Source organism: Misgurnus anguillicaudatus, chromosome 2 (assembly GCF_027580225.2).
Source record: "Misgurnus anguillicaudatus chromosome 2, ASM2758022v2, whole genome shotgun sequence".
NCBI classification, from domain to species: domain Eukaryota; kingdom Metazoa; phylum Chordata; class Actinopteri; order Cypriniformes; family Cobitidae; genus Misgurnus; species Misgurnus anguillicaudatus.
Genome location: NC_073338.2, coordinates 38,703,940 through 38,730,060, shown reverse-complemented (window position 1 = coordinate 38,730,060; position 26,121 = coordinate 38,703,940). Strand labels below are relative to the sequence as shown.

General features: G+C 37.6%; 1 protein-coding gene across 2 annotated transcripts in view; it reads right to left on the bottom strand.

Annotated features, from left to right (window-relative positions):
- clstn2a (calsyntenin 2a) overlaps positions 1 to 26,121 on the bottom strand; it is a 363,118-nt gene that overhangs the window by 108,563 nt on the left and 228,434 nt on the right. For both annotated transcript variants that reach the window (XM_055203135.2, XM_055203134.2), the window contains one exon: positions 529 to 724. In XM_055203135.2, coding sequence (XP_055059110.2) covers positions 529 to 724 — 196 coding nt within the window. The remainder of the gene's footprint in view (positions 1 to 528; positions 725 to 26,121) is intronic.

Here is a 26,121-nt window from a genome sequence, read left to right as displayed (position 1 = left end):
GGCGGTGCACTCTTCTTGCTCCTCTTTCTTCAACTTGAACTATTATAAACACTAGCTTTTATCCTGAATTATTTACAGTAAATTGATAACAAAACTGCTGGAAATTTTTGGTAAAACTATCATCTGATAGTACAGTACAAGTACTCAGGTTCCCAACGTTGTCTTTTGGCAATCCTACATATTTTACGGGGTGGCTAATTCATAATAATTTGTACAAATCTTTTGTAATGTTGGAAATAGGGGTGGGGTTTCGTCATAGTTTTTTAAATGATAATCATGCGTTTTTGCATGATTAACTTCGTATGAATTCATACTCATAAAATATATATGTATGAGTACTCTCACAAGATCAGAATGGGGTTTCTATCTGGCCCAAATTGGCTTAAGGTGGTTGGTCTGATGAACTTTCAGGGAGTGGATCTGGTTTTGACCATGCAGGGCATCTTGTTAAGTATAGTAGTGGTACATCTTAAACTACCAACAAACACCTTCCCTGAAAACAAGTGTCAAAAATCTGTTCCTACTCACTTGTGACTCTTCTTCCAGTTGGCTCCACTTGGGCTGGCTCCACAGTCGTATGCCTGAATGATGAAGGTGTACTCCTTCTGTTGCTCGCAGTCGACAGGGCCCCGGGCCCTCAGCACTCCCTCACCCGACGTCCTATTCAACACCTCTGCCTCAAACGGAGCTTCCTGCCCGTGAATCTTAAACGCGCAGATCTCACCTGAAATAAAAAAAACAAGACACGGGAGGTAAAATAAGTGACTGAGAAAACACGTAAATGGCTTTCTTTTCTCTGCCTGGCTCTCAACAAGCTATCATCACTATAAATTTCACCCAGCAGGTTTGGCCCCCGACCCCACAGAAATAATAAAAGGACACGGTGTGCTTTTATAACTGAACCTGCTCATGCTGTGAAAGGAAAAATAACTATCTGCTTTTGTAATTGCCTCATTGCAGTGGCAGGATTGTATTGTGCAAGAAAGCATGGTGCTCATGTGTAACGTTTTGAATGTGGTAATGACTGTCTGTTTCGATATCATCTCTTTTGCTCTCAAAGCAGGCCGCCCCATTGGAAAATAAATTATGTTATAGTAAAATATGTATTCCATATATGCTGATGATAATTGCAACAAGATACAGTTTATGTCTGCTATTCTAAATATATGCTTACAATACGTAGGATAGTGTAGTTTACTATTACAGAAATAATGTTGCATGTGAAATCATAAATGGTGTTATAACCATCATCACCAGTCAAAATTGTTCATTCCTATGTAATGTGTGAAATTTGTACATTCCACTTTTTTTAAAAATATGCTAATTTTTCAGCCCCCCCATAGGTAAACATTTGACTTTTACTGTTTTGGAATCCATTCAGCTGATCTCCGGGTCTGGCGCTACCACTTTTAGCATAGCTTAGCATAATTCATTGAATCTGATTAGACCATTAGCTTCGTGCCATTTAAAACTTGACTTTTCTGTAGTTACATCGTGTACTAAGACCAACTGCTGCAGTCATGTTACATCAGCAAAGTCCTTGATTATTACGCCAGAATGAGAGTATAGTTCCTAGTCATATCTGCCTAGAAAATCGAAACTTTTCATTTTCAGTCGGTCTTAGTACACAATGTAACTACAGAAGAGTCAAGTTTTAAATAGGAAAAATATCGAAACTCTTTGGTTATTTTTTTGCGCTGTAATGGTTTAATTGGATTCAATGGATTGTGCTAAGCTATGCTAAAGGTGGTACCGCCTAACACGGTCTCACACCCATGGCGTCAATATTTGACGACACTTGACCATGCGTCAATATGTTGACATGGAGGGTATACCTTTCGCGTCATTTTTTGACGAACTGGGGACTTTAATACTATTAGGTACGCGAAATTAAACAGTTGTCGCCTGGCATTGGGGTTAGGGAAAGGTTTGGGTAGGGATGTCATTATGTAAATCTAACCCTAAACCGACGCGAAAATGGTAAGAAAATAGGAAAGAGAATGCAACGGACTTAATAGTATTGAAGTCCCCAGTTCGTCAAAAAATGACGCGAAAGGTATACCCTCCGCGTCAACATATTGACGCATGGTCAAGTGTCGTCAAATATTGACGCCATGGGGTGAGACTGGGTTGTACCGCCAGACCCGGAGATCAGCTGAATGGATTCTAAAACGGTAAGAATCAAATGTTTAACTCTAGGGTAGCTGGAAAATTTGCATATTTTTAAAAAAGTGGAATGTCCCTTTAAGGCAGAAGTAAAGGCCCTGTCCCAAATGGCGCCCTTCATGTGGACTTTTGGTCTCGTGGCCGTAGCCTCTTATGGAACGGCTGAAATTCCACAAGGGGTAGTATTTGTTCCTCAGACGTTGCACAATAAACGTGACATCCAAATATATTCATTATAAATCGTGAATGAAAAGTGAGATTCGAACGAATGTCCATTAGTGAACTAATTGTATACACTATTTATATCGTAATTCGGTCAGAAACGTCAAGATTGTGAGATGAACAAATCGTTTTGGATTAGAAGGCTTGGATATTCCATTTCCTTGGACTTTTGGGGATTTATGAACAATTTGTTTTGGACAATTTCACCGAAGCGGATTAAGGTAAGATTTTGAAGGTAAGTAAATATCCTAAATCGGCGTCGCCCGGTTCAGGTAACTAACAACTAGATTACAGTTTTATGACTGCTAAAAATCATATTATGCTTTGTGTGTGCACTTAATGGAAACCCGAAAGTCTAAGCTTTCCAACGATGTGCCGCATGACCGTATATTTTGAAGATTTAATGCTTCAAAGTTACAATGACATAATGCAGCCTCACGTGCATAAAGAGAGGGGGTGTACCGTGTTAAATTGCATGTGCTTGCTTAGTCTACGAGTCCGTATGGTGTCCCATCTGTCATTTTTTACCTCTGAATTTTGCTCATCAGCGCCCCCTTTGCACCCTTGATGCAGGCTCTGCAGCAGGCTTTGCGCAGTTTACGAACCCAAAAGTCCTTGCAAAAGAGAAATCAGACAATGGATGGGAGGAGTTCACACTGATGGGCAACTTATCTTAATATTTCCAGTGTGATGCTCGAGTCTGTACCAAAATATGACTCCGGTGAGCCCTCTTGGACTCGCATCAAGAGTCCCTAAGATCTGCACTACATGATCTCATCAAAGTGTGGACTCTGAGGAAGTCCATAAGTCCGGAGTGTGCCATTGGGTACAGGGCCATAGTCCATTTTTACTCATAGTTACTATTTTTACTGTTTTAAGCCCTCAACGGAGCCTTCAATGCAGCGCTGCCCGGAAGGCACTCCCTGCCCTCAAGCGTTTCAGCCAATCACAGCACTGGCGCTAGATATCAAGCCTTCCGCCAGCTTTTGCAGTGAAGCAGTTCGAGCTCACGGTTGGTCAGGTGAGTAGCGCAGATATGGTAAGATAGGAATGTGACTGTATTTGAATTCAGTTTGGTGACTGTATTTGAATTCAGTTTGAAATGTTTAGAGCGTTTAAGTTACGTGTTTCCGCATTTTCACGTGTCCGTGGCACAACTTTCTTTTTTGTGAAATGACATCCTAACCCAAACCTAACTCTAACCCTAACCCCAAACGAAGACAGTTTAAAAATCAGGCGAATAAACATATAAACCAATGCTTAAAATGACATCCTAACCCAAACCCAACTCTTACTCCAAGCGAAAACAATTTAAAAATCAGACAAAAACTATAAACCAATGCTTATAATGACATCCTAACCCAAACCACAAATCTAACCCCAATTTTCTCTTGCATCACCTGCTGTCGGTAGGTGCGTTAATTTAGTAAACGCTCCTTTCGGTATGGCTGTGAAGAATCTTTTGTACCACCTTTATTTTAGTGTATGTCCGTATGATGATTTGTTAGACCTTGGTGTACCAGCTGAGCTACAGGAACACTAGGTGCAAAAATTATGTTTCAATTCGGACATGCTTCACTACTTTTAAGCTCTGCCTACATTGCAATCACCCATAGTGCAGTTCTGTCCACACAACCAAAGATAATGTTGACACACAATCTGTTGACAGTACAATAACTCAGGGACCACAAAAAAGGACATTGTCTTACCACTATATCTATATTCATAGGTCCTTTCTTGGCAGCATTGTGTCTATCTGGCCACAGCAGCTCTTTAAGGGATTTGGAAAATGACCAAAAAAAGAAAAAAAACATGGGAACTCTGACCCTGAGACCGCTGATATCACTTAAACCTCAGCAGGTCTCCAGAGCAAACAGCAACGTGCCGTTACGCTGTGTGCTCAAGCCTGCTGTTGCGGGCAGATAAGCCCAACTTCTTTCCACACAGTCTATCCACCCTATTCTCTCTCAATTTCTTTTTTCATTATATTCTTTTTTCGTTTTAAGCAGATCTGATTCGCCTCTCTAAAACTCTCCCTCATCCCTGAACTCCGAAATCACAATTCATTGTCCACAGTCCACCTTCCTGTCGTTAAAATGTCCTCTTTCTATTAAATTCACAATGCTTTATCCAAATTAAACATGCAGCACAATGGGACGGTGCACGGAGGTGTGCGGCGGCAGAAATAAAACATAAAAGCGCATCAGGTGGCAGAGTTGGGATGCCAAAGCTTTGAGGAGTTGAAAGCTTAGGTAAAAAAACAAAAACATAAGACCACAAAAAGCTGAAAAATAAAATCACTTCAAACGTAAAGCTCGGGAGTCATGGGTAAACCCATTTTCCGCTCCGTCTGTTTCTGCAAATGCATTTTCCAGATTCAATTGGAGAAGGGGCAAACGGGTCAAACCATACAGCATGGGAAGTTTGAACAATGCTGATGTATAAGCACAAGGTAACGATATAGGTCTCCAACATGACAACTCGTAACATGCCATGCTCCCCTAGTACATGTAAACGTGCAGTGAGCATTAAGGATGCTAAACTCTTTCGGGGTCTTCTTTGAAAGCACCAAGGAAGTATGAAATCGGGCCAACAGATGTGCCATTTTTTAATAGCACATCACATGAGCTTTGGGAGTGTAAAGCAGGGAGTGCGGGTAAGCCAATTTGAAACTAATGAATGAAACCATCCATGTAATATTTGGACTGCTTACTGCTGGAATTCATTTGTATCAGGGTAGTTTACGAGCAACTGAAGCAGTACACTCCAGAGACCTGGATGACCTCCATCTTGTAAACCAATTCATTTGGCTGTTTGGTATTTGGAAAGTGTACACTGCTGCACGAGGCAGCGATAGATCACAGATCTTAAAGTTTGAGTCATAATATTTAAAGAAACAACTGAATACATGGCTGTCTAAGATGGTTTATGGTGCATTGAGGCAGCTAAACAACATTTTCAGGTGGTATCGTTGCCAATGTGTGATGCCAAATGTGTGTTGCCAATTTGTATTTGGCAAATAGTTTTTTTTTTTCACTTTTTTTAAGCACCAACCTTGCAAAGTATTGTATGATTTCTCCAAATGTGCATTTAATATCTACAACCTCTAATATTTAAAATTAATATATAATTAGTTTAATTAATATGGTCCACCAGAATGGACCAGTTATTAACCAATGTGGCCCACAGCTAGTACAATACTTTCTAGCATTCGTATACTGTGTGTTGTTTAATCTTTCATTTCCATCTACAATATTTCTAGGGTGAGCAAATGTAATTTGGAGAAGATTAAAACCCTGCTCACGAAAGACCATCAGTGGGCAAAGCCTTGATTTGTAAGACCCTTTAGAGATACATTTGGTCGGCCCCATGTTCCCTTTCTTTAATTACTCTCTGGATTACATTCTTCACTAATAACTCTCTCTCTCTCTCTCTGCCCCCGCCCTTATTTTATGTTCTCTTCTTCTTTTTAACAGACACACATACATTTATGCACAATCTATAATTCTTGCTGTGCTGTGAAAGGTTCAGGTGCTGTTGAGGGCTGCTCTTCACTCCTCTCAACCTCTTTTATCTCTTTCCAGTCCCTAAGTGTGAATATATCTGTGTGTCTGGATGGGGTAATGGTCCCATCAAGAGTGTGAAAAGAGCCTGAGGACCGACCGGTGCGCATAGAATCATTAGTCATTTTTAGCACCGACATATCCACATAGTTTAACATTGATTTACTGTAGACGCACAAGGGACGCACAGAAGACTCACACGTACACACACGCAAAGATAAAGGCTAAAGTATAATCCTACAGTGTGAAACGCTGTTATATTGTAACTGTATGTATTATTGGACAGGCCAAACGAGGAAAGAAGAGAGATAAAGAGCAGACTCTGCTGCATCAACCGCTCATTCATATAGTGCGACTGTAAGCGGCTCTTGCAAAGGTCATTTTGTAGAGAATGTCAAGTCATAGAGCACATATGGCTGAACATTTGGGAGTAGTGTTTGCTTTTGACATTCAAAAGGGAAGCACAGATCACGAAAGGCTTTGGCAAGATGCCCCTTTCTTTCAGCTGTTCTTTCTTCTCTCTCTGCCTTCCTGACTTTCTCTACTGTTCTTTAATTTTTTCAGTTCTTTCTGCTGTAAGGGAACATTGCAATGTAATTTATTGGCCTAATGTTTAAAGGGACACTCCACTTTTTTGAAAATGTGCTCCCCTAGAGTTAAAAATTAGATTTTTACTGTTTTGGAATCCATTCAGCTGATCTCCGGGTCTGCCAGTATCACTTTTAGCACAGCTTAGCACAATCCATTGAATCTGATTAGATCATTAGCATCGAGCTAAAAACTAATAATCAATGACTTTGCTGACGTACAATGGCTGCAGGAGGCGCAATGATATTACACAGTGCCCGAAAATAGTCCCCTGCTGTTGAAAGTAACCATGGGACTATTTTCCTCTGCTGCATAATATCATTGCGCCTGCTGCAGCCATGTTACGGCAGCAAAGTCCTTGATTATTACGCCAGAATGAGAGTTTATTTCCTAGCCATATCTGCCTAGAAAATCGCAACTTTTAATTTTCCGTCGGTCTTTGTCCACGATGTAACTACAGAAGAGTCGAGTTTAAAATAGGAAAAATATCAACACTCTTTGGTTATTTTTAGTGCGATGCTAATGGTCTAATCAGATTCAATGGATTGTGCTAAGCTATGCTAAAAAAGGTACCGCCAGACCCGGGTAATCAAATGTTTAACTCTAGGGGAGCTGGAAAATGAGCATATTTTCAAAAAAAGTGGAGTGTCCCTTTAACACCCCAGACAGCAGACAACTCTGGGGCGGATCCGCACCGGATCAGCGCCAGAGCTGTTGACTTTGGCACAGATCCGGAGCGGATCCGGCCCAGAGTCGTCTGCTGTCTGGGAAAAACCTAAAGGTGCCTTTTATAATTTAGTACAGAAGGATCAAATGAGCTCCTAAAGGGGATTTCATTAAGATAGAGAAACCTCTCATTGTATTTTTGGAGATAGCGGAGTCATCTATTTGATCCTAATAAACCGTGTCTTGTCATGGCCATTTTTTACACTCACCTCTTCAATCAGGAGCACGGGGCAGTGTCAGTCCTTACTACTGTATACACAAACTATGCACCTTCAGAAATAAACGTACAAGAAGGTACCAAAGCTGTCACTGGGGCGGTACCTTTTCAAAAAGTACACTTCTGTACCTAAAAGGTGCATATTGCTACTTCAAAAAGTACACATTGGTACCTTAGAGGTACATACTGGTTCCTCAAAGGTACACAAAACTTTTTTAACATGTTAAAAAAATCTTTGGTGTCCCCAGAGTACATATGTAAAGTTTCAGCTCAAAATAACATATACTGTATATAATTTATTATAGCATATTAAAATTGCCACTTTGTAGGTGTGAGCAAAAATGTGCTGTTTGTGGGTGTGTTCTTTTAAATGCAAATGAGCTGATCTCTGCACTAAATGACAGTGCCGTGGTTGGATAGTGGAGATTAAGGGGCAGTATTATCTCTTTCTGACATCACAAGGGGGGCCAAATTTCAATGAGCTATTTTTTCACATGCTTGCAGAGAATGGTTTACCAAAACTAAGTTACTGGATTGTTCTATTTCACATTTTCTAGGTTGATAGAAGCACTGGTGACCCAATTATAGCACTTAAACATGAAAAAAGTCTGATATTCATAATATGTCCCCTTTTAAACAATACACTTAATTGGGAAAAAAATCTATTATTTCATTTATTTAGTGAAATAAATAATGCAACATTGTTGTGGTTAGCCTTCTTGTAAACCTACTATATAAATATTATTAATATATTGAAACTACTTTGCTCATAAGGCTTGGGGGTGGATGTTTCAAGTCCACCATTTGAAACTCCCACACATACTTTTGTTTAGGGCCCCCAGAAGGCTAGGACCAGCACTGAACCACACAGGGCAACACTGCAGACCAATCATGTTTCTTTTTCTTGAAGCTTTGGAAATTGAGGAATGTATTTATCTTAATTGATCTTGTAAAGTTCTGGCACCACAATTAGTCTTTGGTACTATAAAACTGTGCTTTTGTTGCTCAGCCCTTCGACCACCACAAAGCCAAGAGAGGTTGTAAAGAGATAAAAATGATTCCTTAAAACTTTTGCAAAGCACTTAGAAGATAAAATACCTAATTGCCAATACTACCCTTAGTTTCATTATCTCTTTCAAAGGGGTCACATAATCAATCAGACATGGTGCTACCCAACCAGGGACACATGGGAATAAAACGTTTTAAGTTCCACTACAAGATAATTTAATTGAGTGCCAGTGGATTATGCCATTGTTAGATTTTACCACCATGAACACCATCATTGCTTAGAACGCCATCAGAAACTCATCACATATTATTCCAAGTGTAAATTAAATCAAATAATTCCGGAAGTGTCTCCAGTATGTGACAAATGTCAAATGTCTCACAGCTATTTCATGTGTCCAAAATCACAAAGTTTCTAGATCAAAATTTCCCAGGTATTTTCAGATACGTTGGATATTCTTATTGAACCGGACCCTATATTAATTATATTTAGAATTCCAGAAGAATATTTATTTTTTTCCTTTATACTTATTTGTTAAAAGTTTTGTTTGTTTAAAGGTGCAGTGTGTAATTTTTAGAAGGATCTCTTGACAGAAATGCAAAATATTATACAAAACTATATTATCAGGGGTGTATAAATACCTTTCATAATGAACCATTGTTTGTTTATTGCCTTAGAATGAGACGTTTTATCTACATACACAGAGGGTCCCCCTACATGGAAGTCGCCATTTTGTGCAGCCATTTTTCTACAAAAGCCCTTAACAGACAAACTAAGTTGTCTCCAACGATGACATGTTTGTCCGGTGGTGGCTACTGTAGCTTCTCTATGTGTTTTAAAAGCAAGAGGTGAGCAGTGGACTGAGCCGTTGGTTGCAATTCACAACCTCACCACTAGATGCCGCTAAAATTTACACACTGCACCTTTAAAAAAAGTCAATTACAATTGACTTGCTGTTAAAAAAAAAAATGTAACAAAAAATCATCACATAAAATGCTTATCAAGATAAATTCCATAGAACACCATCATGATGTCATCCAAAAGAAAACCATCATGATGTCATCACAGAACACCATCATTAGCATTGCATAGAACACAATCATGATAGCATCACATAGATCATCATCATAATAGCATTTTCTAGCAAACCATTATGATCCCCAATCCCAATTTAGCGTTTCCACAACTTTTGACCAGTAAATTTCCATGACTATTCCTTCAATTTTTCGTTTTGTTTCAAAAGGAGAGACATCAATTGCACGACCACTCACCTTCATTGCTCTTCGTTAAAACCTTATAATGCGCGCAGCAGTTTTACGTAAATGTTTTCGCTTATTATTATTATTATTATTATTATAATTATTATTATTATCATTATTATTATTAGGGATGCTCCGATCGATCGGCCGATAATGCTTGCTATGTTACTCAATGAATTACGGTGAAATGCCACTACATCCAAAAGCCAGGGGGCGCTCTCGTGCAGAAACTCAAAATGCGCTGTAGACGAAGAACAATACACACGCAGCTGTGATGACACGCAGCTCCATGAAATGGCTGAAGGATATATTTATATTGCTGTTCTTCAAATCTTTTCAGGTATTTTCATGATAATAGAGAATATGTTTAATAATTATGTTTGACGAGTGTTGCTTTTTCAAATGCATGTTATAAACGACTCAAACTAACAGTGATTTTAGATCGATAAGGACTTACTGATCAAAAGCCGTAGTACATGAAATAGCTGTAATAAGATCGGCTGTCCGATTCAGAGATGTAATCGGCCACATATTATTAGTGGAGATCGGGACATCCCTAATTATTATTATTATTATTCGCTGCACATGCACAGGTCAACTAAGCAATATGATAGGCATGTGAGAGGGCTGTTTGTCATTCCGCACCAAACGACTCTAACTAAAAAACACAGACTTATAGGACAAGTTCAATATTTTACACTTAAAGCCCTGTTTTCAGATTGTTTATGATGAAATAGAACAGTTTTGACTGAAATTTCGACATATGATGCTGGCTTTTCAGGTGATGCTGGAACAATCCTTCCTAAAATGCATTAAACTTTTGCTTACAAAGACGTGAAACTCATCAAGTGGTCAGGGGTGTTCACTGATATGCTCACACAAAAATCGCTGCAAAAGACGCATTCCAACAGGTTTTATCGTAGTTTCTGTCCAACTCCATTGACTTGAATTAGATGTGCTGTGAGGTACGGTATTACTCTGCGCTGATAACGTTGTTTGTATTCTTGCAATTGAAAAAGGTGGATTATCGCCACCAACTGGGCTGGAGTGTCTTTTATTCAAGCTCTCAACGGAAGAATGTACGGGTGTGAGGTGTTTGGAAAAATAGGTCCACAAGTTTACAACGAATGCTAAAACACCTGTTGGAAAGCATCTTTTGCAGCGATTTTTGTGTGAGAATATCAGTGAACACCCCTGATCACTCGGTGAGTTTCACGTCTTTGTAAACGAAAGTTTAATGCATTATAGTAAAGGATTGTTCCAGTGCACCTATTCAGCCATTGTAGAGGTGGGAGGTGAAACAACAAACACCCAAAATTTCATCATATGTCGAAATTTCAGTCAAAACCGTTCTATTTCATCATAAACAATCTAAAAACAGGGCTTTAAGTGTAAAATACCGAACTTGTCCTTTACGATGGGTTCCAGTGTTAAAAGAGTGCTTTACTTCCTGCTTTGTTCAAAACAATCGCATCTTAATGACGAAAGCACATCCCGGCTCGGATCAATAAAAGGACAGTGTGTGTGTGTGCATCTGAGGGAGTAGCTCATCATAAATGGCAATACTTTTAGAGTTGTTTTAATAACACATTACTGTAAAAACCCTGTAAATTAATCCCCACAATGATACTGTAGGACAGAATTGTGTAACTGTGGTCAAACGTCCAGTTCACCTCAATTCAGTCACCAGTTAAAACAAGTAAAGTAAGTCAATGTGACATCTGATGTTTACTGTCTATCAAACGCAAGAGAATTTGAGAGAGGTGTTGAGGATGTGAAAGGTAGAGTATCCCAGTGGAGAAAGTACAGGCCGAGCCTGGAGTGCTTATCTTATTGATTTACAGTGTGTGAAATGTAGGAGACCAAAGACTATAAATAGATTTGGGCGATCTCTCCTGGGCTGCTTCTCTTGTTTGCTTTTCCATACCCATTCCAGTTCATAAATTAATTACTCAACAAGAAAATCTGTTGTCCGGATGGACCGAATTTCACACCGTTGGGCTTAAAGCGCTCATTCTCTGCTCGACCAGCCTTGAGAATTGAACCTCCCAGTATGCGATTCACCAACATCCCCCTTGACAGCTCCTTTGTTGCCACGGTCACAGGTTAACGCACTCCGAAGCTAGCAGCTGACGCTCATACCTCTCTTTTAGGTTAGAACAGGCACAGACAGTGTACCACACAGTAGCTAAACGTTATATCCTATAATACATTTTGATGGTCGAGTAATTCTGTACTGGTATGAGCATTCGATCGACACAGTTAGGCCTGCGGTGAAACTATTACACTGTTGTTTTGCAGTACTACTCTTTGAAACATGTTGTTTTAGACTAATGAAAGGGATGCTTGGGCCAAACAGCAACTGTTTTGTTATATAGCATGTTATAGTCATTATAACAATGCATGTCAGATGGAGATGCTTTTAAAAGGTAGTGTGGGCAGTTTTTGTTTTTTGCTATTTTGATATGTATCTATTTAAAAATAACATCTAAATGTTTCACTGGAATAAAATTCAATAAATTAGTAGCTCTGAAACACTTCGAGAAAGACTAAAGTATGAAAACATTTTAGATGTACGTGCTTAACCTTATATGGTGCTCATTATGGTACAACAAATAAATATTTTTTGACATCCAGTAGCTTAAATAACAATATTAAAGAGATTCTTAAAAAACAAAAAGATTAGAATGTGTGCAAACAAATAAATAACTCAAATAAGGCAACATGGATTGTTCATTAAATAGAGAATCACTGGAAACAATGATGCAATATAATACAATACAATAATACATACGCATCTTACTTAGATGTTTCTCATGAGAAAAGAGAGCCAGAAATCCTTCATAATCTATATGGCCAGTGTTTCCCACAGACTTTAGTTTATTTGTTGTCACAATATATAGGTCGAAATTTACCTGGTATAGAGATATATGGGAAACAGTGGACCACAGGTTCAGAGATGTCAAAAATGTCACAACTGTGTTAGATAAGCCAAGATACTAAAGGCTGCAATCAAACGTCAAGACTAGTTAAAAGATATTAACTAATGATATCAAGAAAATATGAGGAAATCATTGGGAACTCAAATATCTCTCATTAAATTGATCTCAACTAAATTCTAGTTATTATGAGCCATAAAATGTTCCTCCGTTGAGCTGTTAAATCACAACATTCATATTTTCATATATATTAAAGGAATACTCAAGCCAAATACCAAAATTAGCCCATGATTTACTCACCCTCAAGTAATCCGTGATACATACCCATCATCTTTCAGACAAACACATTTGGAGTTATTTTAGTAAATGTCCTTGCTCTTCCAAGCTTTGTTATGGAAGAAAACAGGGATCAGGTAACAACTTTGACTTTAAACAACAAAAAGGAGCATCCATCCCTCACAGAAGTAATCCACTCCATCGGCTCCAAGGTGTAATAAAGGTCTTCTGCGGGTGATCGATGTGATTTTGTAAGAAAAATATCCTTATTTTAAACTTTATAAACTATATTTACTAGCTTCCGGTAATGACGTCATGTTGACTCACACGATTCACAAGAGTTTTAGCGTAGTAAGCATTCATTGTCATAGATACATTGCGCAGTGACTCTCATAAATTGCATGAGTCAAGATGCCATTGTTACCGGAACCTAGCTATTCAGTACCCTTTGTATCTGTGTGGATTACTTCTGCGAAGGATGGATGCACTTTTTTGGGGGTTTAAAGTCAGAAGTTGTTCCCTGACCACTGTTTTCTACCATTAATAACGGTCCGTTATAAGCTTGGAAGATAAAAGACATTTACTAAAATAACTCCATATCTGTTTGTCTGAAAGATGATGGACATATGTATCTCGGATGTCTTGAGGGTGAGTACATCATGGGGTAATTTTGATATTGAATGTCACTTAAGCGCATCAAAGATGCAGCCAAAGAGAAATGCTTTAATAACATAAATTTGTGCAGCAAGTCAGCATATGCCTGTCAAACAGGTGTGGAGGCAAATTTAAAGGAACACGCCCACATTTTGGGAACCCAGCCCACTCACCGCATCCCCCAGAGCCAGACAAGTCCACACATACCTCCCCCATCTCCGCGCGCGCTGCAACTCCGTCCGACGCAGCCCCCGCCAGCCCAGCCCAGCACAAAGACCGGAAGTGGGCGGCTCCAGCCAGCACACTGCTCCCAACAAGCGACAAAACAACGCGATCATTTTCCTATTTATGTGTTGTGATTTGTATAGTCAAACCGTGTACAAATAACAAGGTGATATGAGACACAGCTATCTTTTAACAGGATACACACTGAGAACCACACTCTCCGAAGACGAAGCACCGCCGCACGGGCGGAGCGATCCGCTCGCAGCACACGAGAAGCCCCTGGTGAGGAGCAGAGAGTTCGGTCAGAATTGTGCAAATCACTCCGCCCATGCGGCAGTGCTTCGTCTTCAGAGAATATAGTTCTCAGTATGTATACTGTTAAAAGATCGCTGTGTCTCATATCACCTTGTTATTTGTACACGGTTTGACTATACAAATCACAACACATAAATAGGAAAATGATCGCGTTATTTTGTCACTTATTGGGAGCAGTATGCTAGCTAAAGCCACCCACTTCCAGTCTTTGTGCTAAGCTAAGCTAGCGGGGGCTGCGTCAGACAGAGTTACAGCACGCACGGAGATGAGAGAGGTATGTATGGACTTATCTAACTCTGGGGGATACGGTGAATAAGCTAAATTCCCAAAATGTGGGCGTGTTCCTTTAATGTCAAATGACTTAACCCCCATAAGCCCAGATTTTCCTGTTCATATTGGAGTTTTGTGGGTGGTCAAAATAACCCCAGAAATTGAAAGAGTGATTTTTAAAGACACAAATAATATATCATTTTATTATTATATATGTTAACTTCCCATCTATACATTAAAGCTCACGTAACACACGCTGTTTCTGCATTTCTGATGTTAATCTGGAGTACCTATAGAGTAGTATGACATCCTTTATATCTCTGAAGAGTCTTTAGTTTAATCAGATTTATATAAGAAAGATTAGCTTTACCGAATCTTTCCGATAACGTACAAAAAAATGAAGAAGGAGGAGTTACTACCGCAGGAGGAGCGAGTACGAGTCATGCAACACTATACAACACTGTTTTATGATTCACTACATGTTCGTGTCATTTATATAATATGCACGCGACTATTTCCAACATAAGACAGAAGTCTTACTTACCGCGTGCAACTCAACATGACCCGGTTGGGAAAATCCACCGCATCAAACACACACGCAGAACTCCGCTGCTACCCCGGATAATAAACTATATCCATTGTTTCCATAAGGCTGGATGTCTTCTCCTTACATCCAAAAACACACTTCTTGAAATTAAACAAAGCTGAGTGGTGTGATAAGCTGTTAGCAGCTCTAGCGTCTCCTGTTGATTGACGGGTGGGCGGGGTTTTCCAGGGGAAGATTTCCCATATAAAGAAGTGATACGTATCGAAAACCCCTGAAACGTCAGTTAGAACTGTAATCGGAAAAAACTTGCCGAAACTTGTACGAACCCTGGCGAAGTGCATTCGGCACAGAAATACTCTGTAACACGTCCAACTGCTGTTTTGACACTTTGCCTACGTTTAGCATGAGGAAACAACTCTATAACTGTGTTAATAAGTCAGAATGCTTGAAATACCATTAAACCCCCCTTTAATGCTGTGTTTTGGGATATATGAAGTACTTTTGTACCAGTACCAGAATTCCTCAACTACACCATTAGCTTGCATGTAAAATATACAAACTTTATGAAAAATTCACATAAATTATAATCTAAATTGGATTTAAATTGGTTTTAGATATTGATCTAGATGGTATGTGTTACATTCTGTCGTCTGCTGGTTGAAAAAAACAAAAGAATTACAGGAAATAAATAATTTTGACAAGCAGAGGCCCATAGAGACCCATTCATTTCACTGGATGTGCATGGCCAACCGCTTACATCACTACTTTAGTGATACATTTTGCGAATTTATTTACATATAAACATTAGAAAGGACAAATAAATATTATTTCCAATAGTAGAATTTTTTTGTAGTTTTTGATGCATTTGAAATGTCTGTTTTTACAAAATGCCAGAGAAATCTGACTAAATGTAAGTGTGTTTGTGTCTGTGTGTGCGAGTGTGTGTGCACGACATGTGTGAGCATTAGTGCCCACCACTTTACATCTTTGTTCTGCATCTCTGGCTGTTATTTTGCCAAATTCTATAAAAATGCTCTCTGTCTTTTCTAAATTGCATTTGTGCTCTAGCACAAAGCCATCTTTTCTGTGTTGAATTTTTTTTATTCTGAATGCATTGATTTTTTTTTTTGACAAATACAATTAAAAAAGTTTTTTTTGCATTTGCCATTCATTTTCAAGTGGGGTCATTTTTGTAAAATATATTTTTTAAACATCTTCAGAATTAGTTTTTTATATGAATATTGACAGATAATCTAGAAAAGTCACAAAATCTTATACAACTGAGATAAAGGGAACCACTTAAACTAAAGAAAAGTGGCTTGGTGGTAAAAATGACCCGAAGGGACTTATAAGGGTTAAATATATGGATTATTATGCAAATATATCAAATCACCACTTAAAAACAATGTATTATTATCATTTTATCCAGCAATACAATTTGTTGTTTGTTTTTCTGAAAGCAAAAGAAAACTAGATAAATAGCGACACTGTACCACACAGGGTTAAAAAAGATGCTGCTGTTATTATGTTTTGCTCATCCTTGCGCCTTTTCGCAGTTATTCCCAACTCATTTTAGACAGATAAATGAGTCTTTATTGACCCCTAAGGAAAAATAATCACGTTGAGTAAAACATTGTTTACTTTAATGTAATGACTGGCTGGAAATTCCCCTCCTTATTTGCCAAAGTAATTGGAAAGGGGATGCAAGCTGACTTGGGCTACTATTAACTAAATTTAAGGCCGACCACACGTAATATGCTGAGTTTACGATATTGTCCTCGCCCAGATGTTTACGCTGAATGCTTGTCTTAACACAGCTTTATGATAAATGTCTCCCTGCAGTGTTAATTAATCTTTGGAAAAAAAACATCTACTAAACTTTAAAAAGCTTCTAAGAGATGTACTGTACATAAATAGTTAAAACTCCGCAATTAAAATCAAACTCTAGACATAAAACAACAACCAGCATTTGCATATGTTTTTCCACAGAGACTCCTGTTTACGTTTGAACTTTAATTTTGAAGTGGTTGAGTTAGTTTAAAAAGCTGTTACACTGTCCATTCTGACTTCCCTAGACATTATCTTACCCTGTGACAATCTGTTCCACCAGACAGATCAAACAACCATCAGCGTGCGCCAGGAACTTAAAGAGCACAACCAGCCAATGAAATAAGTCTGTTTTAAGCAGTCGACCTCATCTCAGCCAAAACACAACTTTTCCTTCATGCCCCGTGCACTCTGCTAAAACCAAGCCAAACATTTGGGATTTAATCAGTTTCTATATATGTGCTTCATTAATATTCAGCTCTTAACACATGAATGTGGATGTTCTTCAAGAATGGCCACCAAGCTGACCGAGTAAATGGAAGATCTGTTTAATTTTCTGCCTGGTTTTCATTATCACAATGGACTGAGATCTATGTATGAAAAAAAATGAGTGCTTTCAAAACCGTGCTTTTTCGCATTTAAGCTGAGGAAATTTTGTCATGTTGCTACATGGTGCAGTGATACTGGCAGTTGCTGACTGTAGGTGAACACCGTGAGAATATTTCTGAAGATTAAGTCCATGTCGTGAGGCACAGTTTCGGATGTGATGCTTCAGCATGCTGGCAAATGATTTCTGGTTCCCCACTACTTCCAATCTATTTTCAAAACATAAACGCAGCATACTGCTAGCAAACGTCTGTCAGCTTTGCGTGTCTTCGCACAAACATAAAAATATGCCCATGCTTTCATCAATTGAACAAACCCCCAATCATTTTTGAATAGCTGGACCTTTCATTCTAATGGTGTCTTAATATTAGATATTTCAAAATTCACCTCCTCTAGAGATCATACACACCATCAAGTTCATTGCTCACCTTTGCTACTTGCATTATTTATCATTTCTACAGTACCTTCAGTTAGGTGAATTTCAAATGTATTGGTACCATGCTTGCTGTTAGAGCTAATTTGATGTAATATTAGTCAAATGTACTTTAGTGACACTATCTCTTTGTCTGGTACTTTTTCATGCACATACCGAAACATAACATGGACATAAGGGCTGATGTCAACAATCTACAGGCTTAAATGTTATGGTTCCTAAGGTCATGACCACTGTCAGTGCAATGACAGAAGAGCCCATAGCATAGTGATGAGGGGAACAGAAGAATCGCTTACCAAGAGAAACTTTATTAGTCCAAACAAACACATCACAACTTCCCAATGTCAAAGGAGACATGGAAGTCATTCCCAGTTCCAGGGGGTACGTGAAAAGATTTCGATTTTGCTTTGATCTCATTTACATTTAATACAAATGTCTCTCGTTTGACCAGTCTTTGACCTAAAAGATTGATTTTTGTGAGGAAATCATTGAAATAACCAACTTAAATGTAATTTTAATCTTCTTATTAATATTATTTAGCCTGAGTGCCAGCCGAACTTAGCCCCGCCCACAACATTTCAGGCCATTTCAGGAAGTTCGGCGTCGCTCCAAAAGCAAATTGTCATGGAGGGCTTTATACGATGATGGAAAAAAGATCAACAGTAACGTACTCAACAACGTCACCAAAGAGCGCTTATGTTAAATCCGTTTACAACAATGATGGCTGCCGCTGGAGAATTAAAATTTGAAGATTTTTCAATCGAGTCTGTTCTAGAAGATATAACTAGCGGTCGTTGCCAGCTCCTTTTCGGACGCCCGTGGATGATGTTCATCTAACTTACAAATGGTAAGATAGTCTGACTGTATGACTTAGTAAATAACTCACAATGTCGTGATATAAATGAAATGTTGTACACATAGTAGGTGGATGTACGTTCGCTAACTTAGTACAATTATAATGTTTATTGTAGCGAAATAACTAGCAGTTCAGGTCAGGCTGAAAAAGGACAGACACCATTTCAACATACGTCACACACTCGGTTGCTCTGATTGGTTGTAGGTCTATCCAATTAGTGCTCCAAAACACAATAATGATGTTCAATTTAACAACGATCTAATTTCAAGAAACCTGAATTGTTTCTAAAAACAAAAAGTTTATTAACTATAATTAATAATGTTAAAATTGTCAATCAAATTGATAATTTTTTTAATTATGATATTCACTCCCACTGCCATAGCAGTTCAAATGATGCAAACAAACATTTGCAGTGTTTTTAAAGTGTAAAATATTTTGTCTTTTGTATTTATAAAAGTGTTGCACAACTGAATTATCAGTAACTTCAATTGAGATTTTTGTATATTTAGGTTTACTAAACGGGGCCAACTGGCATTAGATCGAAATTCCAAACAAGTGCAGATAGGAGTGGATATATCTGCAGGTGATTTACTACAAAGGCGCAAATAAAATAACACAGGCACAATAATGACATAGGCACATTCCCATAATGACCATTGCAATCTAATATGAACAGTGCAAATTGGTACAGGGTCACAAATAAGCAGAGCTGATGCTCCTCAGTTGATGCGCTTGAGTTCAGCACCATGGACAGCGCAGTGAAAATGTGGTGTGAGAAATTCTAGCTAACAAAGTAAAAGTAGAACCGGAGGACGAAAGATGAAGGGTTAAAAGAAGTTTTGAAACACCTGATGTGACTTCTCATCCTCTTTTTTCCAACAAATTAAGCATGGCTTGGCAAACAATATTTTTAAAAAATTTGGCAAACTAAATTGAAATACTCTCCTCACATTAATGCTGCATCTAAAAGGAAAAGTTCTACAAATGCATACGCAATAAGGTCGCAAAAATATCACCTTTTCAGAGCTAATTATCCACTGAGTGTCTTTAGTAAGTTCAGTCGTTTTTTTTAACGCCAAAATGATGGTTGGTAAATCTGGCCCTTAATGTTTTGATAGTATGACAAGTTTTGGTGATAAAAGTTTTTTATATGCAGATCAATGTATATTAAATGTCTGCATCCACTAATCTTTCTTAATGGCTGCCTGACAATTCATATTAATGTCAGACCTAAGCTCTATCCAAGGTTTCAAACCTCAAGACAAATAAACATGCTTCATCAGTCAGTGCTTTTTACTTTAATGTATTACTAATTATTTGTCTTTAAAACACAACTCTGTTTTAGTTTCGATGAAGTGGTACTTGAGCCTTACTGATAGGGCTGTGGGGTACTTGGGGCTAAAAAGGTTGGGAGCCACTAGTGTACACCACCCATCACTGCTATCTGTGATGGTTTTGTCATGTGTTCTTGTCTTGTTGTGTTCTTGACTTTTATTTTGAAAGTCTCATTTTCATGTCTTTTATTTTGATATCATTTAGAGTTTCATCTACAGTATCTATCAGTATTTACAGTATCTATCTGTCTGTCTGTCTGTCTGTCTGTCTGTCTGTCTGTCTGTCTACCTGCCTGCCTGCCTGGATGATGGCGGGAAAGAATGGTAAAATATGGAAGAATCCCGGCAAAAAAGTACAGCTCACTTTTCCACTGTGTACGGTACCTAAAACCCAATTCTTTTTTAGTGCCACCCCGGTTGAGGGTCCAAGTGAGCCGTAACAGTACTAAAACGGGATGTGTAACACTGCAAATCACTGATTGGTCAGAGAATCGTCACTACCTAAATGCAAGATAAGTTTACCTTCGACTGCTATTGAGCAAACCAAGTGATGTCATCATCTGTGCATTGTTGTACAAGTTCCCAAACTCCTTTTAAGCATTGAAAACATCTACATGCTGAGAATCAAGAAAACCATTTCATTGATATGTTGCGTTATTCCCATGCTAATCGTTTGTCTTTATCACATTTACGATGATGTCACAACAGTAGAGGCAGTAACGATAAGTCAATAATCCCACCCACTATGAAGGGGCACCAAACACCAATGGAAAAGCAAACTGAGCCAAAGTAAAGCAAGCCGAGCCAACTATCTACCTGCCTACCTACCTACCTACCACACACAGAACACAGAGAATCTGTTATGCCTTCAGCAGCTAAAGTGTGCTAGTGCATCGCTGGACCGTTGCCAATGGTTTATTTCTCTTGATGAGGTGGAAATGGCCTCTGATTAAACCGTTATTTCCACCGTGCCGAGGTCCAGCTTAATAGAACAATTCAAAGCGCTGTAGCAATTAAAATGAAACAATAGCCGTGGAGCCATTTTTCATGATGGATTTTGCTGTGTAATTATGGCCTAGGGTTGTTGGTCTGCTACAACATTAAACACACGCACATATACACACACCCACTGCTATCTCTGCAATGCAGTGTTGATGTTGACCCCCATCAAAAGTTGCAAAAGCAAGGTCAAGTGATATGAAGCCCCGAGTCCAAAAATAAACAAGGAGTTTAATTGCAAAGCAGTGTATAATTTTAATGCTAAAATATTTTCATCTATTCTTGCTTTGTGTACAATGTCACCACATGAAGGTAAAACACACAAAATAAACAGACGCTGTACTGAATACATGAAGATTGAAACCTATGGTCACTGTCCGCTTTTACTGTATAATAAAGAGCCTCTTTTGTGAGACAGCATGAGAGTAAATAAATCTGACCACACTATTATTGGTTTTGGGTGAAGTATCCCATTAAATTGGTGTTATTAGGGGTTTAATAGAGGATGAAGTTCCAAGCTGGAAACAGATGGCAGCCCAGCATCCCACGGGAAGACGAGAGTCTCACCTATGAAAAAATCTGGCAACAGCATGCCCGCTGTTTCTCTTTTCATTTAGGAAAATGTGTCCACACCTAAATCTGACAAATACAGAATCATTTACAAGTTAATTCCTTCCTTATTAGGTCACATAAACACTGTGATAAATAAGTCACCACAAACAGGTGTTCCGGTGGCTCATTTGGTAGACAATGGGGCCTACCAAACTCATGGGTTCGAAAATTAGTTAACACACATACTGAAAAAATATGACGTAATTTCATCTTAAATGCACTGTAAGTTGCTTTAAATAAAAGTGTCAGACAAATGCATATAGATGCAACACTTTTTTGAAAATATGCTCATTTTCCAGCTCCCCTAGAGTTAAACATTTGATTTTTACCGTTTTTTAATCCATTTAGCCGATCTCCGGGTCTGGCGGTACCACCAGCTTAGCACAATACATAGAATCTTATTACACCATTGGCATTGCGCTAAAAATAACCAAAGAGTTTTGATATTTTTCCTATTTAAAAATGGACTCTTCTGTAGTTACATAGTGTACTAAGACAGAAAATTAAAAGTTGCGATTTTCTAGGCAGATACTCGTCATCTGTGCACAGACATACAGATGCACTTAAAACCAACAGTAAAAGCCACAAAACTCAATTAACTAATCAAAAACAATAACAACACCATTACACTCTATTAGAACTGCGTGCAACAATAACTTTCAAGAGACAAAACCCGAAATGTCAAGCCCTTATCAGCACGTTGTTTAATTACATAAGTAATTTGTTATTTTTTTAGACCACGCGCTTGGTGTAATACAAAACGAGAACAATAACGCTCCTGATGCATATTAATCATCGCTTTTGTTCCAGTATTAAACAAGCAGAAAATGTGTTACACAACTTCTCAGAGCAGTTTTATTGTGCATCAAAGTGAGCTGCAAGACCCTCCCCTCTGGTGTCATCTTGCAGGTGGTACAAGTTACAGTGCTAATGTGCATCACCACACAAACTGTCCGATCCCTGTTGGACCACAGATAACAGTTTCATTGTGTGGCCCTCTCATCACTGCACACACGGGGCCGGTAAAGGTCATCTAAAGGTCACTGGATGCCGGTGACACGTGTGAACAACAGCATCTTTCCTAAACAGTGTTGAGCAGGAGCCTTTGGGGATTATCAGGATGTGTCCAAATGGCAGCATACTAATGAGAGTGATAATAAAAGCAGCCGTGTGTTCTCGCTTTCTGTCGTTGTGATTTTCTTATCTAGTTTTTGCCAGCAAATACTTTTTAATGTCAAGTCTTAGGGGAGTGACGCAGCAATGTTGCTTTATTCCCTCTACCTTCTGTCTCCGCTCTTTAAAGGGTGAAGCGTATTGAATGATTGGGCCGACGCTATCCAGAAGTAAACTTTGGTGTTTACTGTCTGGATGCATCTTGCAAAAGTTCTCAGGAATAAATCCAAGTCATAATTTACTCAGAAATTGAAAGAAAGACAGAAATACTGTTTTGGCAATTTTCAGGACAAATAAGATTTATTTTCACTATGTCATTCTAATTACTATAATGAATGTATCATTGTAAAATGTATCATGTTATTATATCAAATGTACTGCCTTTATACTGCTTTTTATACTAACAGATATCCAATAAATAATATTGAATATGAGTTATTGATCAAAATTTAAATTATGAAAAAAGCATTATTGTAATATAAACATAAAGGTATGCAGAGATGGCACAGTGAAATGTATTTTATTGTCCTAAATGATTGTATTAACAACAACGACGACGACGACGACGACAACAACAACAACAACAAATAGCAGCAGCAGCAGGAGGAGCAGCAGCAGCAGCAGCAGCAGCAGCAGCAGCAACAGCAACAGCAACAACAACAGCAACAGCAACAGCAACAACAACAACAACAACAACAACAACAACAACAACAACAACAACAACAACAACAACAACAACAATATTATTATTATTATTATTATTATTATTATAAAGTATTATTTTTTTTATTATTATGTATTATTATAACAACAACAACAATAATAACAATAATTGTATTTGTTATTAATATAACAATAATAATAATAATAATAATAACTATTATCATTATGTATTATTATAATAATAATACATAATAATAATAATAATAATAATTAATATTATTATTATTATTATTATTATTAATATTATTATTATGTGTTATGTATTATTATATAACAATAATAATAATAACAAATAATAATAGTAGTAGTATTTGTTATTAATATAATAACAATAATAATAATAATAATAATAATAATAATAATTATTATTATTATTATTATTATTATTATTATTATTATTATTATTATTATTATTATAATACTTAATAATAATAATAATAATAATAATAATAATAATAATAATATAATTGTATTATATTTATAATGGTAATAGTACTAATAATGATGATGATAATAATAATAATAATAATAATAATAATAACAATAATAATAATAATAATAAGCATTATTATTATTATTATTACTATTATTATTGTCATTATATTAATAACAAATACAAGTATTATTATTATTATTATTATTATTATTATTATTATTATTATTATTATTATTATTATTATTAGACCTGTTTTAGTGAGGTTTACTTCAGTCATACTTATCACACATACATGCACGTACACACACACACGCACACACACACACAATCAAGCACGCATGCATGAACGCACGCGCACACACATTTGCCTTGTGGGTGTTCCAAAATACAAGATTAAAAGACTAAACCTGACTTAACTCTGAGCCAAGCAGTGTTCTCAGCCTCTGGCTTTTTCTAAAACAAGCCAAGTTTGCAAGCCTGTGTTTTTCCCATTGCCCCACTTTCCTGCCTCTCGCTCCATCAGTTTCCATGCACCGCTTTATATTTTTGGACATTCTGGACCATTTGTTAGATGCACTTTAAAGAAAACACCATTAAAAAAATCATATCAGGCCTTCATACGTTTCCCACACATCAATACGATCTACAGTCCTTTTTAGAGTTTTTAATTAAGCGTGGGATCGCACATAATGATCCCGTTATAATAATGAATATTTTCTCATTTCCTGCTCTGTATGCAGTGCTATGAGCTGATGAAAGAATCCAAACAGGCTATTATGTTAATGTGAAATCTGCCTTTAGATTTAATGTGCATTTATTCTGCAGCTTAGCTGTATACGACGCCAGCACTGCGCTATGTCAGTCAAAAAAGTCACATACATACTTTCATAAACACACTCCAACTCTCCGTCCCAGTGCTGGTGAAGATGGTTCTTTACAGCAAACCTCTGCTTGGGTATCAATAATGCAGAGGGACTCGTAGAGCACTAGTGCTTTTCAGAATGCAGAGAGTCAGGAGATTGAGCCATGGGGGGACGTGAGAGAGCAAAACATCAAGGACCAAAATAGAACTTCCTGTCTCCCCTGAGGAGGGCGAGGCGCTGTGTGAAGCACGAGGGGGGAGAGAGGGGGGAGTTGGGAACGAAGACATAAACAACTGATCGGTACATAAATGCTTTTCCAAGTAGTGTCTAATTCTTTATGATTCACAACTGTACATAAGTAGTCTGTTTGCAATCTACAGTTATAAATAGAACAGTATAAAATAAATTGTGCAACATAAAACAAACACAAACTGTTGAAAAGAGATCAGAAATACATTAAATATGTATGTTTATGGCCACTATTGCATTGATACATACAAATCAAAAATACAAAACAGTATAACCTTGATTGTTAGAGTAGCTGCTGCTATTAAATAAATAAAAAAGTTGTAAGTTGAATGTCAATTGTCAACTTTTTGAATCAGGAAAGTGCAGTGCCAATGTATATTGGTATTACAAAATATATATTGCTGTTAGCAATCAATTCATGGTATTGTACATTTGTCCTTGAAACGCATAGCACTGCAAGTTTCACATAAATATACACTCTATGTAATATATGAACATACTTGAATATATAGATTTTTAGATAAAAAAATCTATATTTTTGAATACATAACTTATTAATATATTGAAACATTAGGGGGCAGTTTTCCAGACCGGGTTTAGATTAATCCAGGACTAGGCCTTAGTTATATTATGACATTTAAGTAGTTTTTACAAACATACCTTACAAAAAACAATACTGGTGTGCACCTTGAGACAAACAATGGCAATGATATATGTTAAGATATGTCAGTGAAAGATGTTTTTAAAATAAGGAAGCTCAAACATGCATTTTAGTCTGCAACTAGGATAAGCCCTGTCCAGGTAACCGCCCCTATAATAATGATCTTTTTTATACGTACAGTATATTGTATATATCATCGCTGTCCGATGAAAACCATGTATGTCCATTTTGCCGATTTTTTTGACGGATTTTTAATGTCCTGGTTCATTTCCGTATACAGTGTGCTTTACATATCTAAATGGCCAATGAAAAGTTGTGAAATCATGTCATCTGATTTTCAAGTATATCCATTTGGTGTCAAAGCTGTCAATCACAC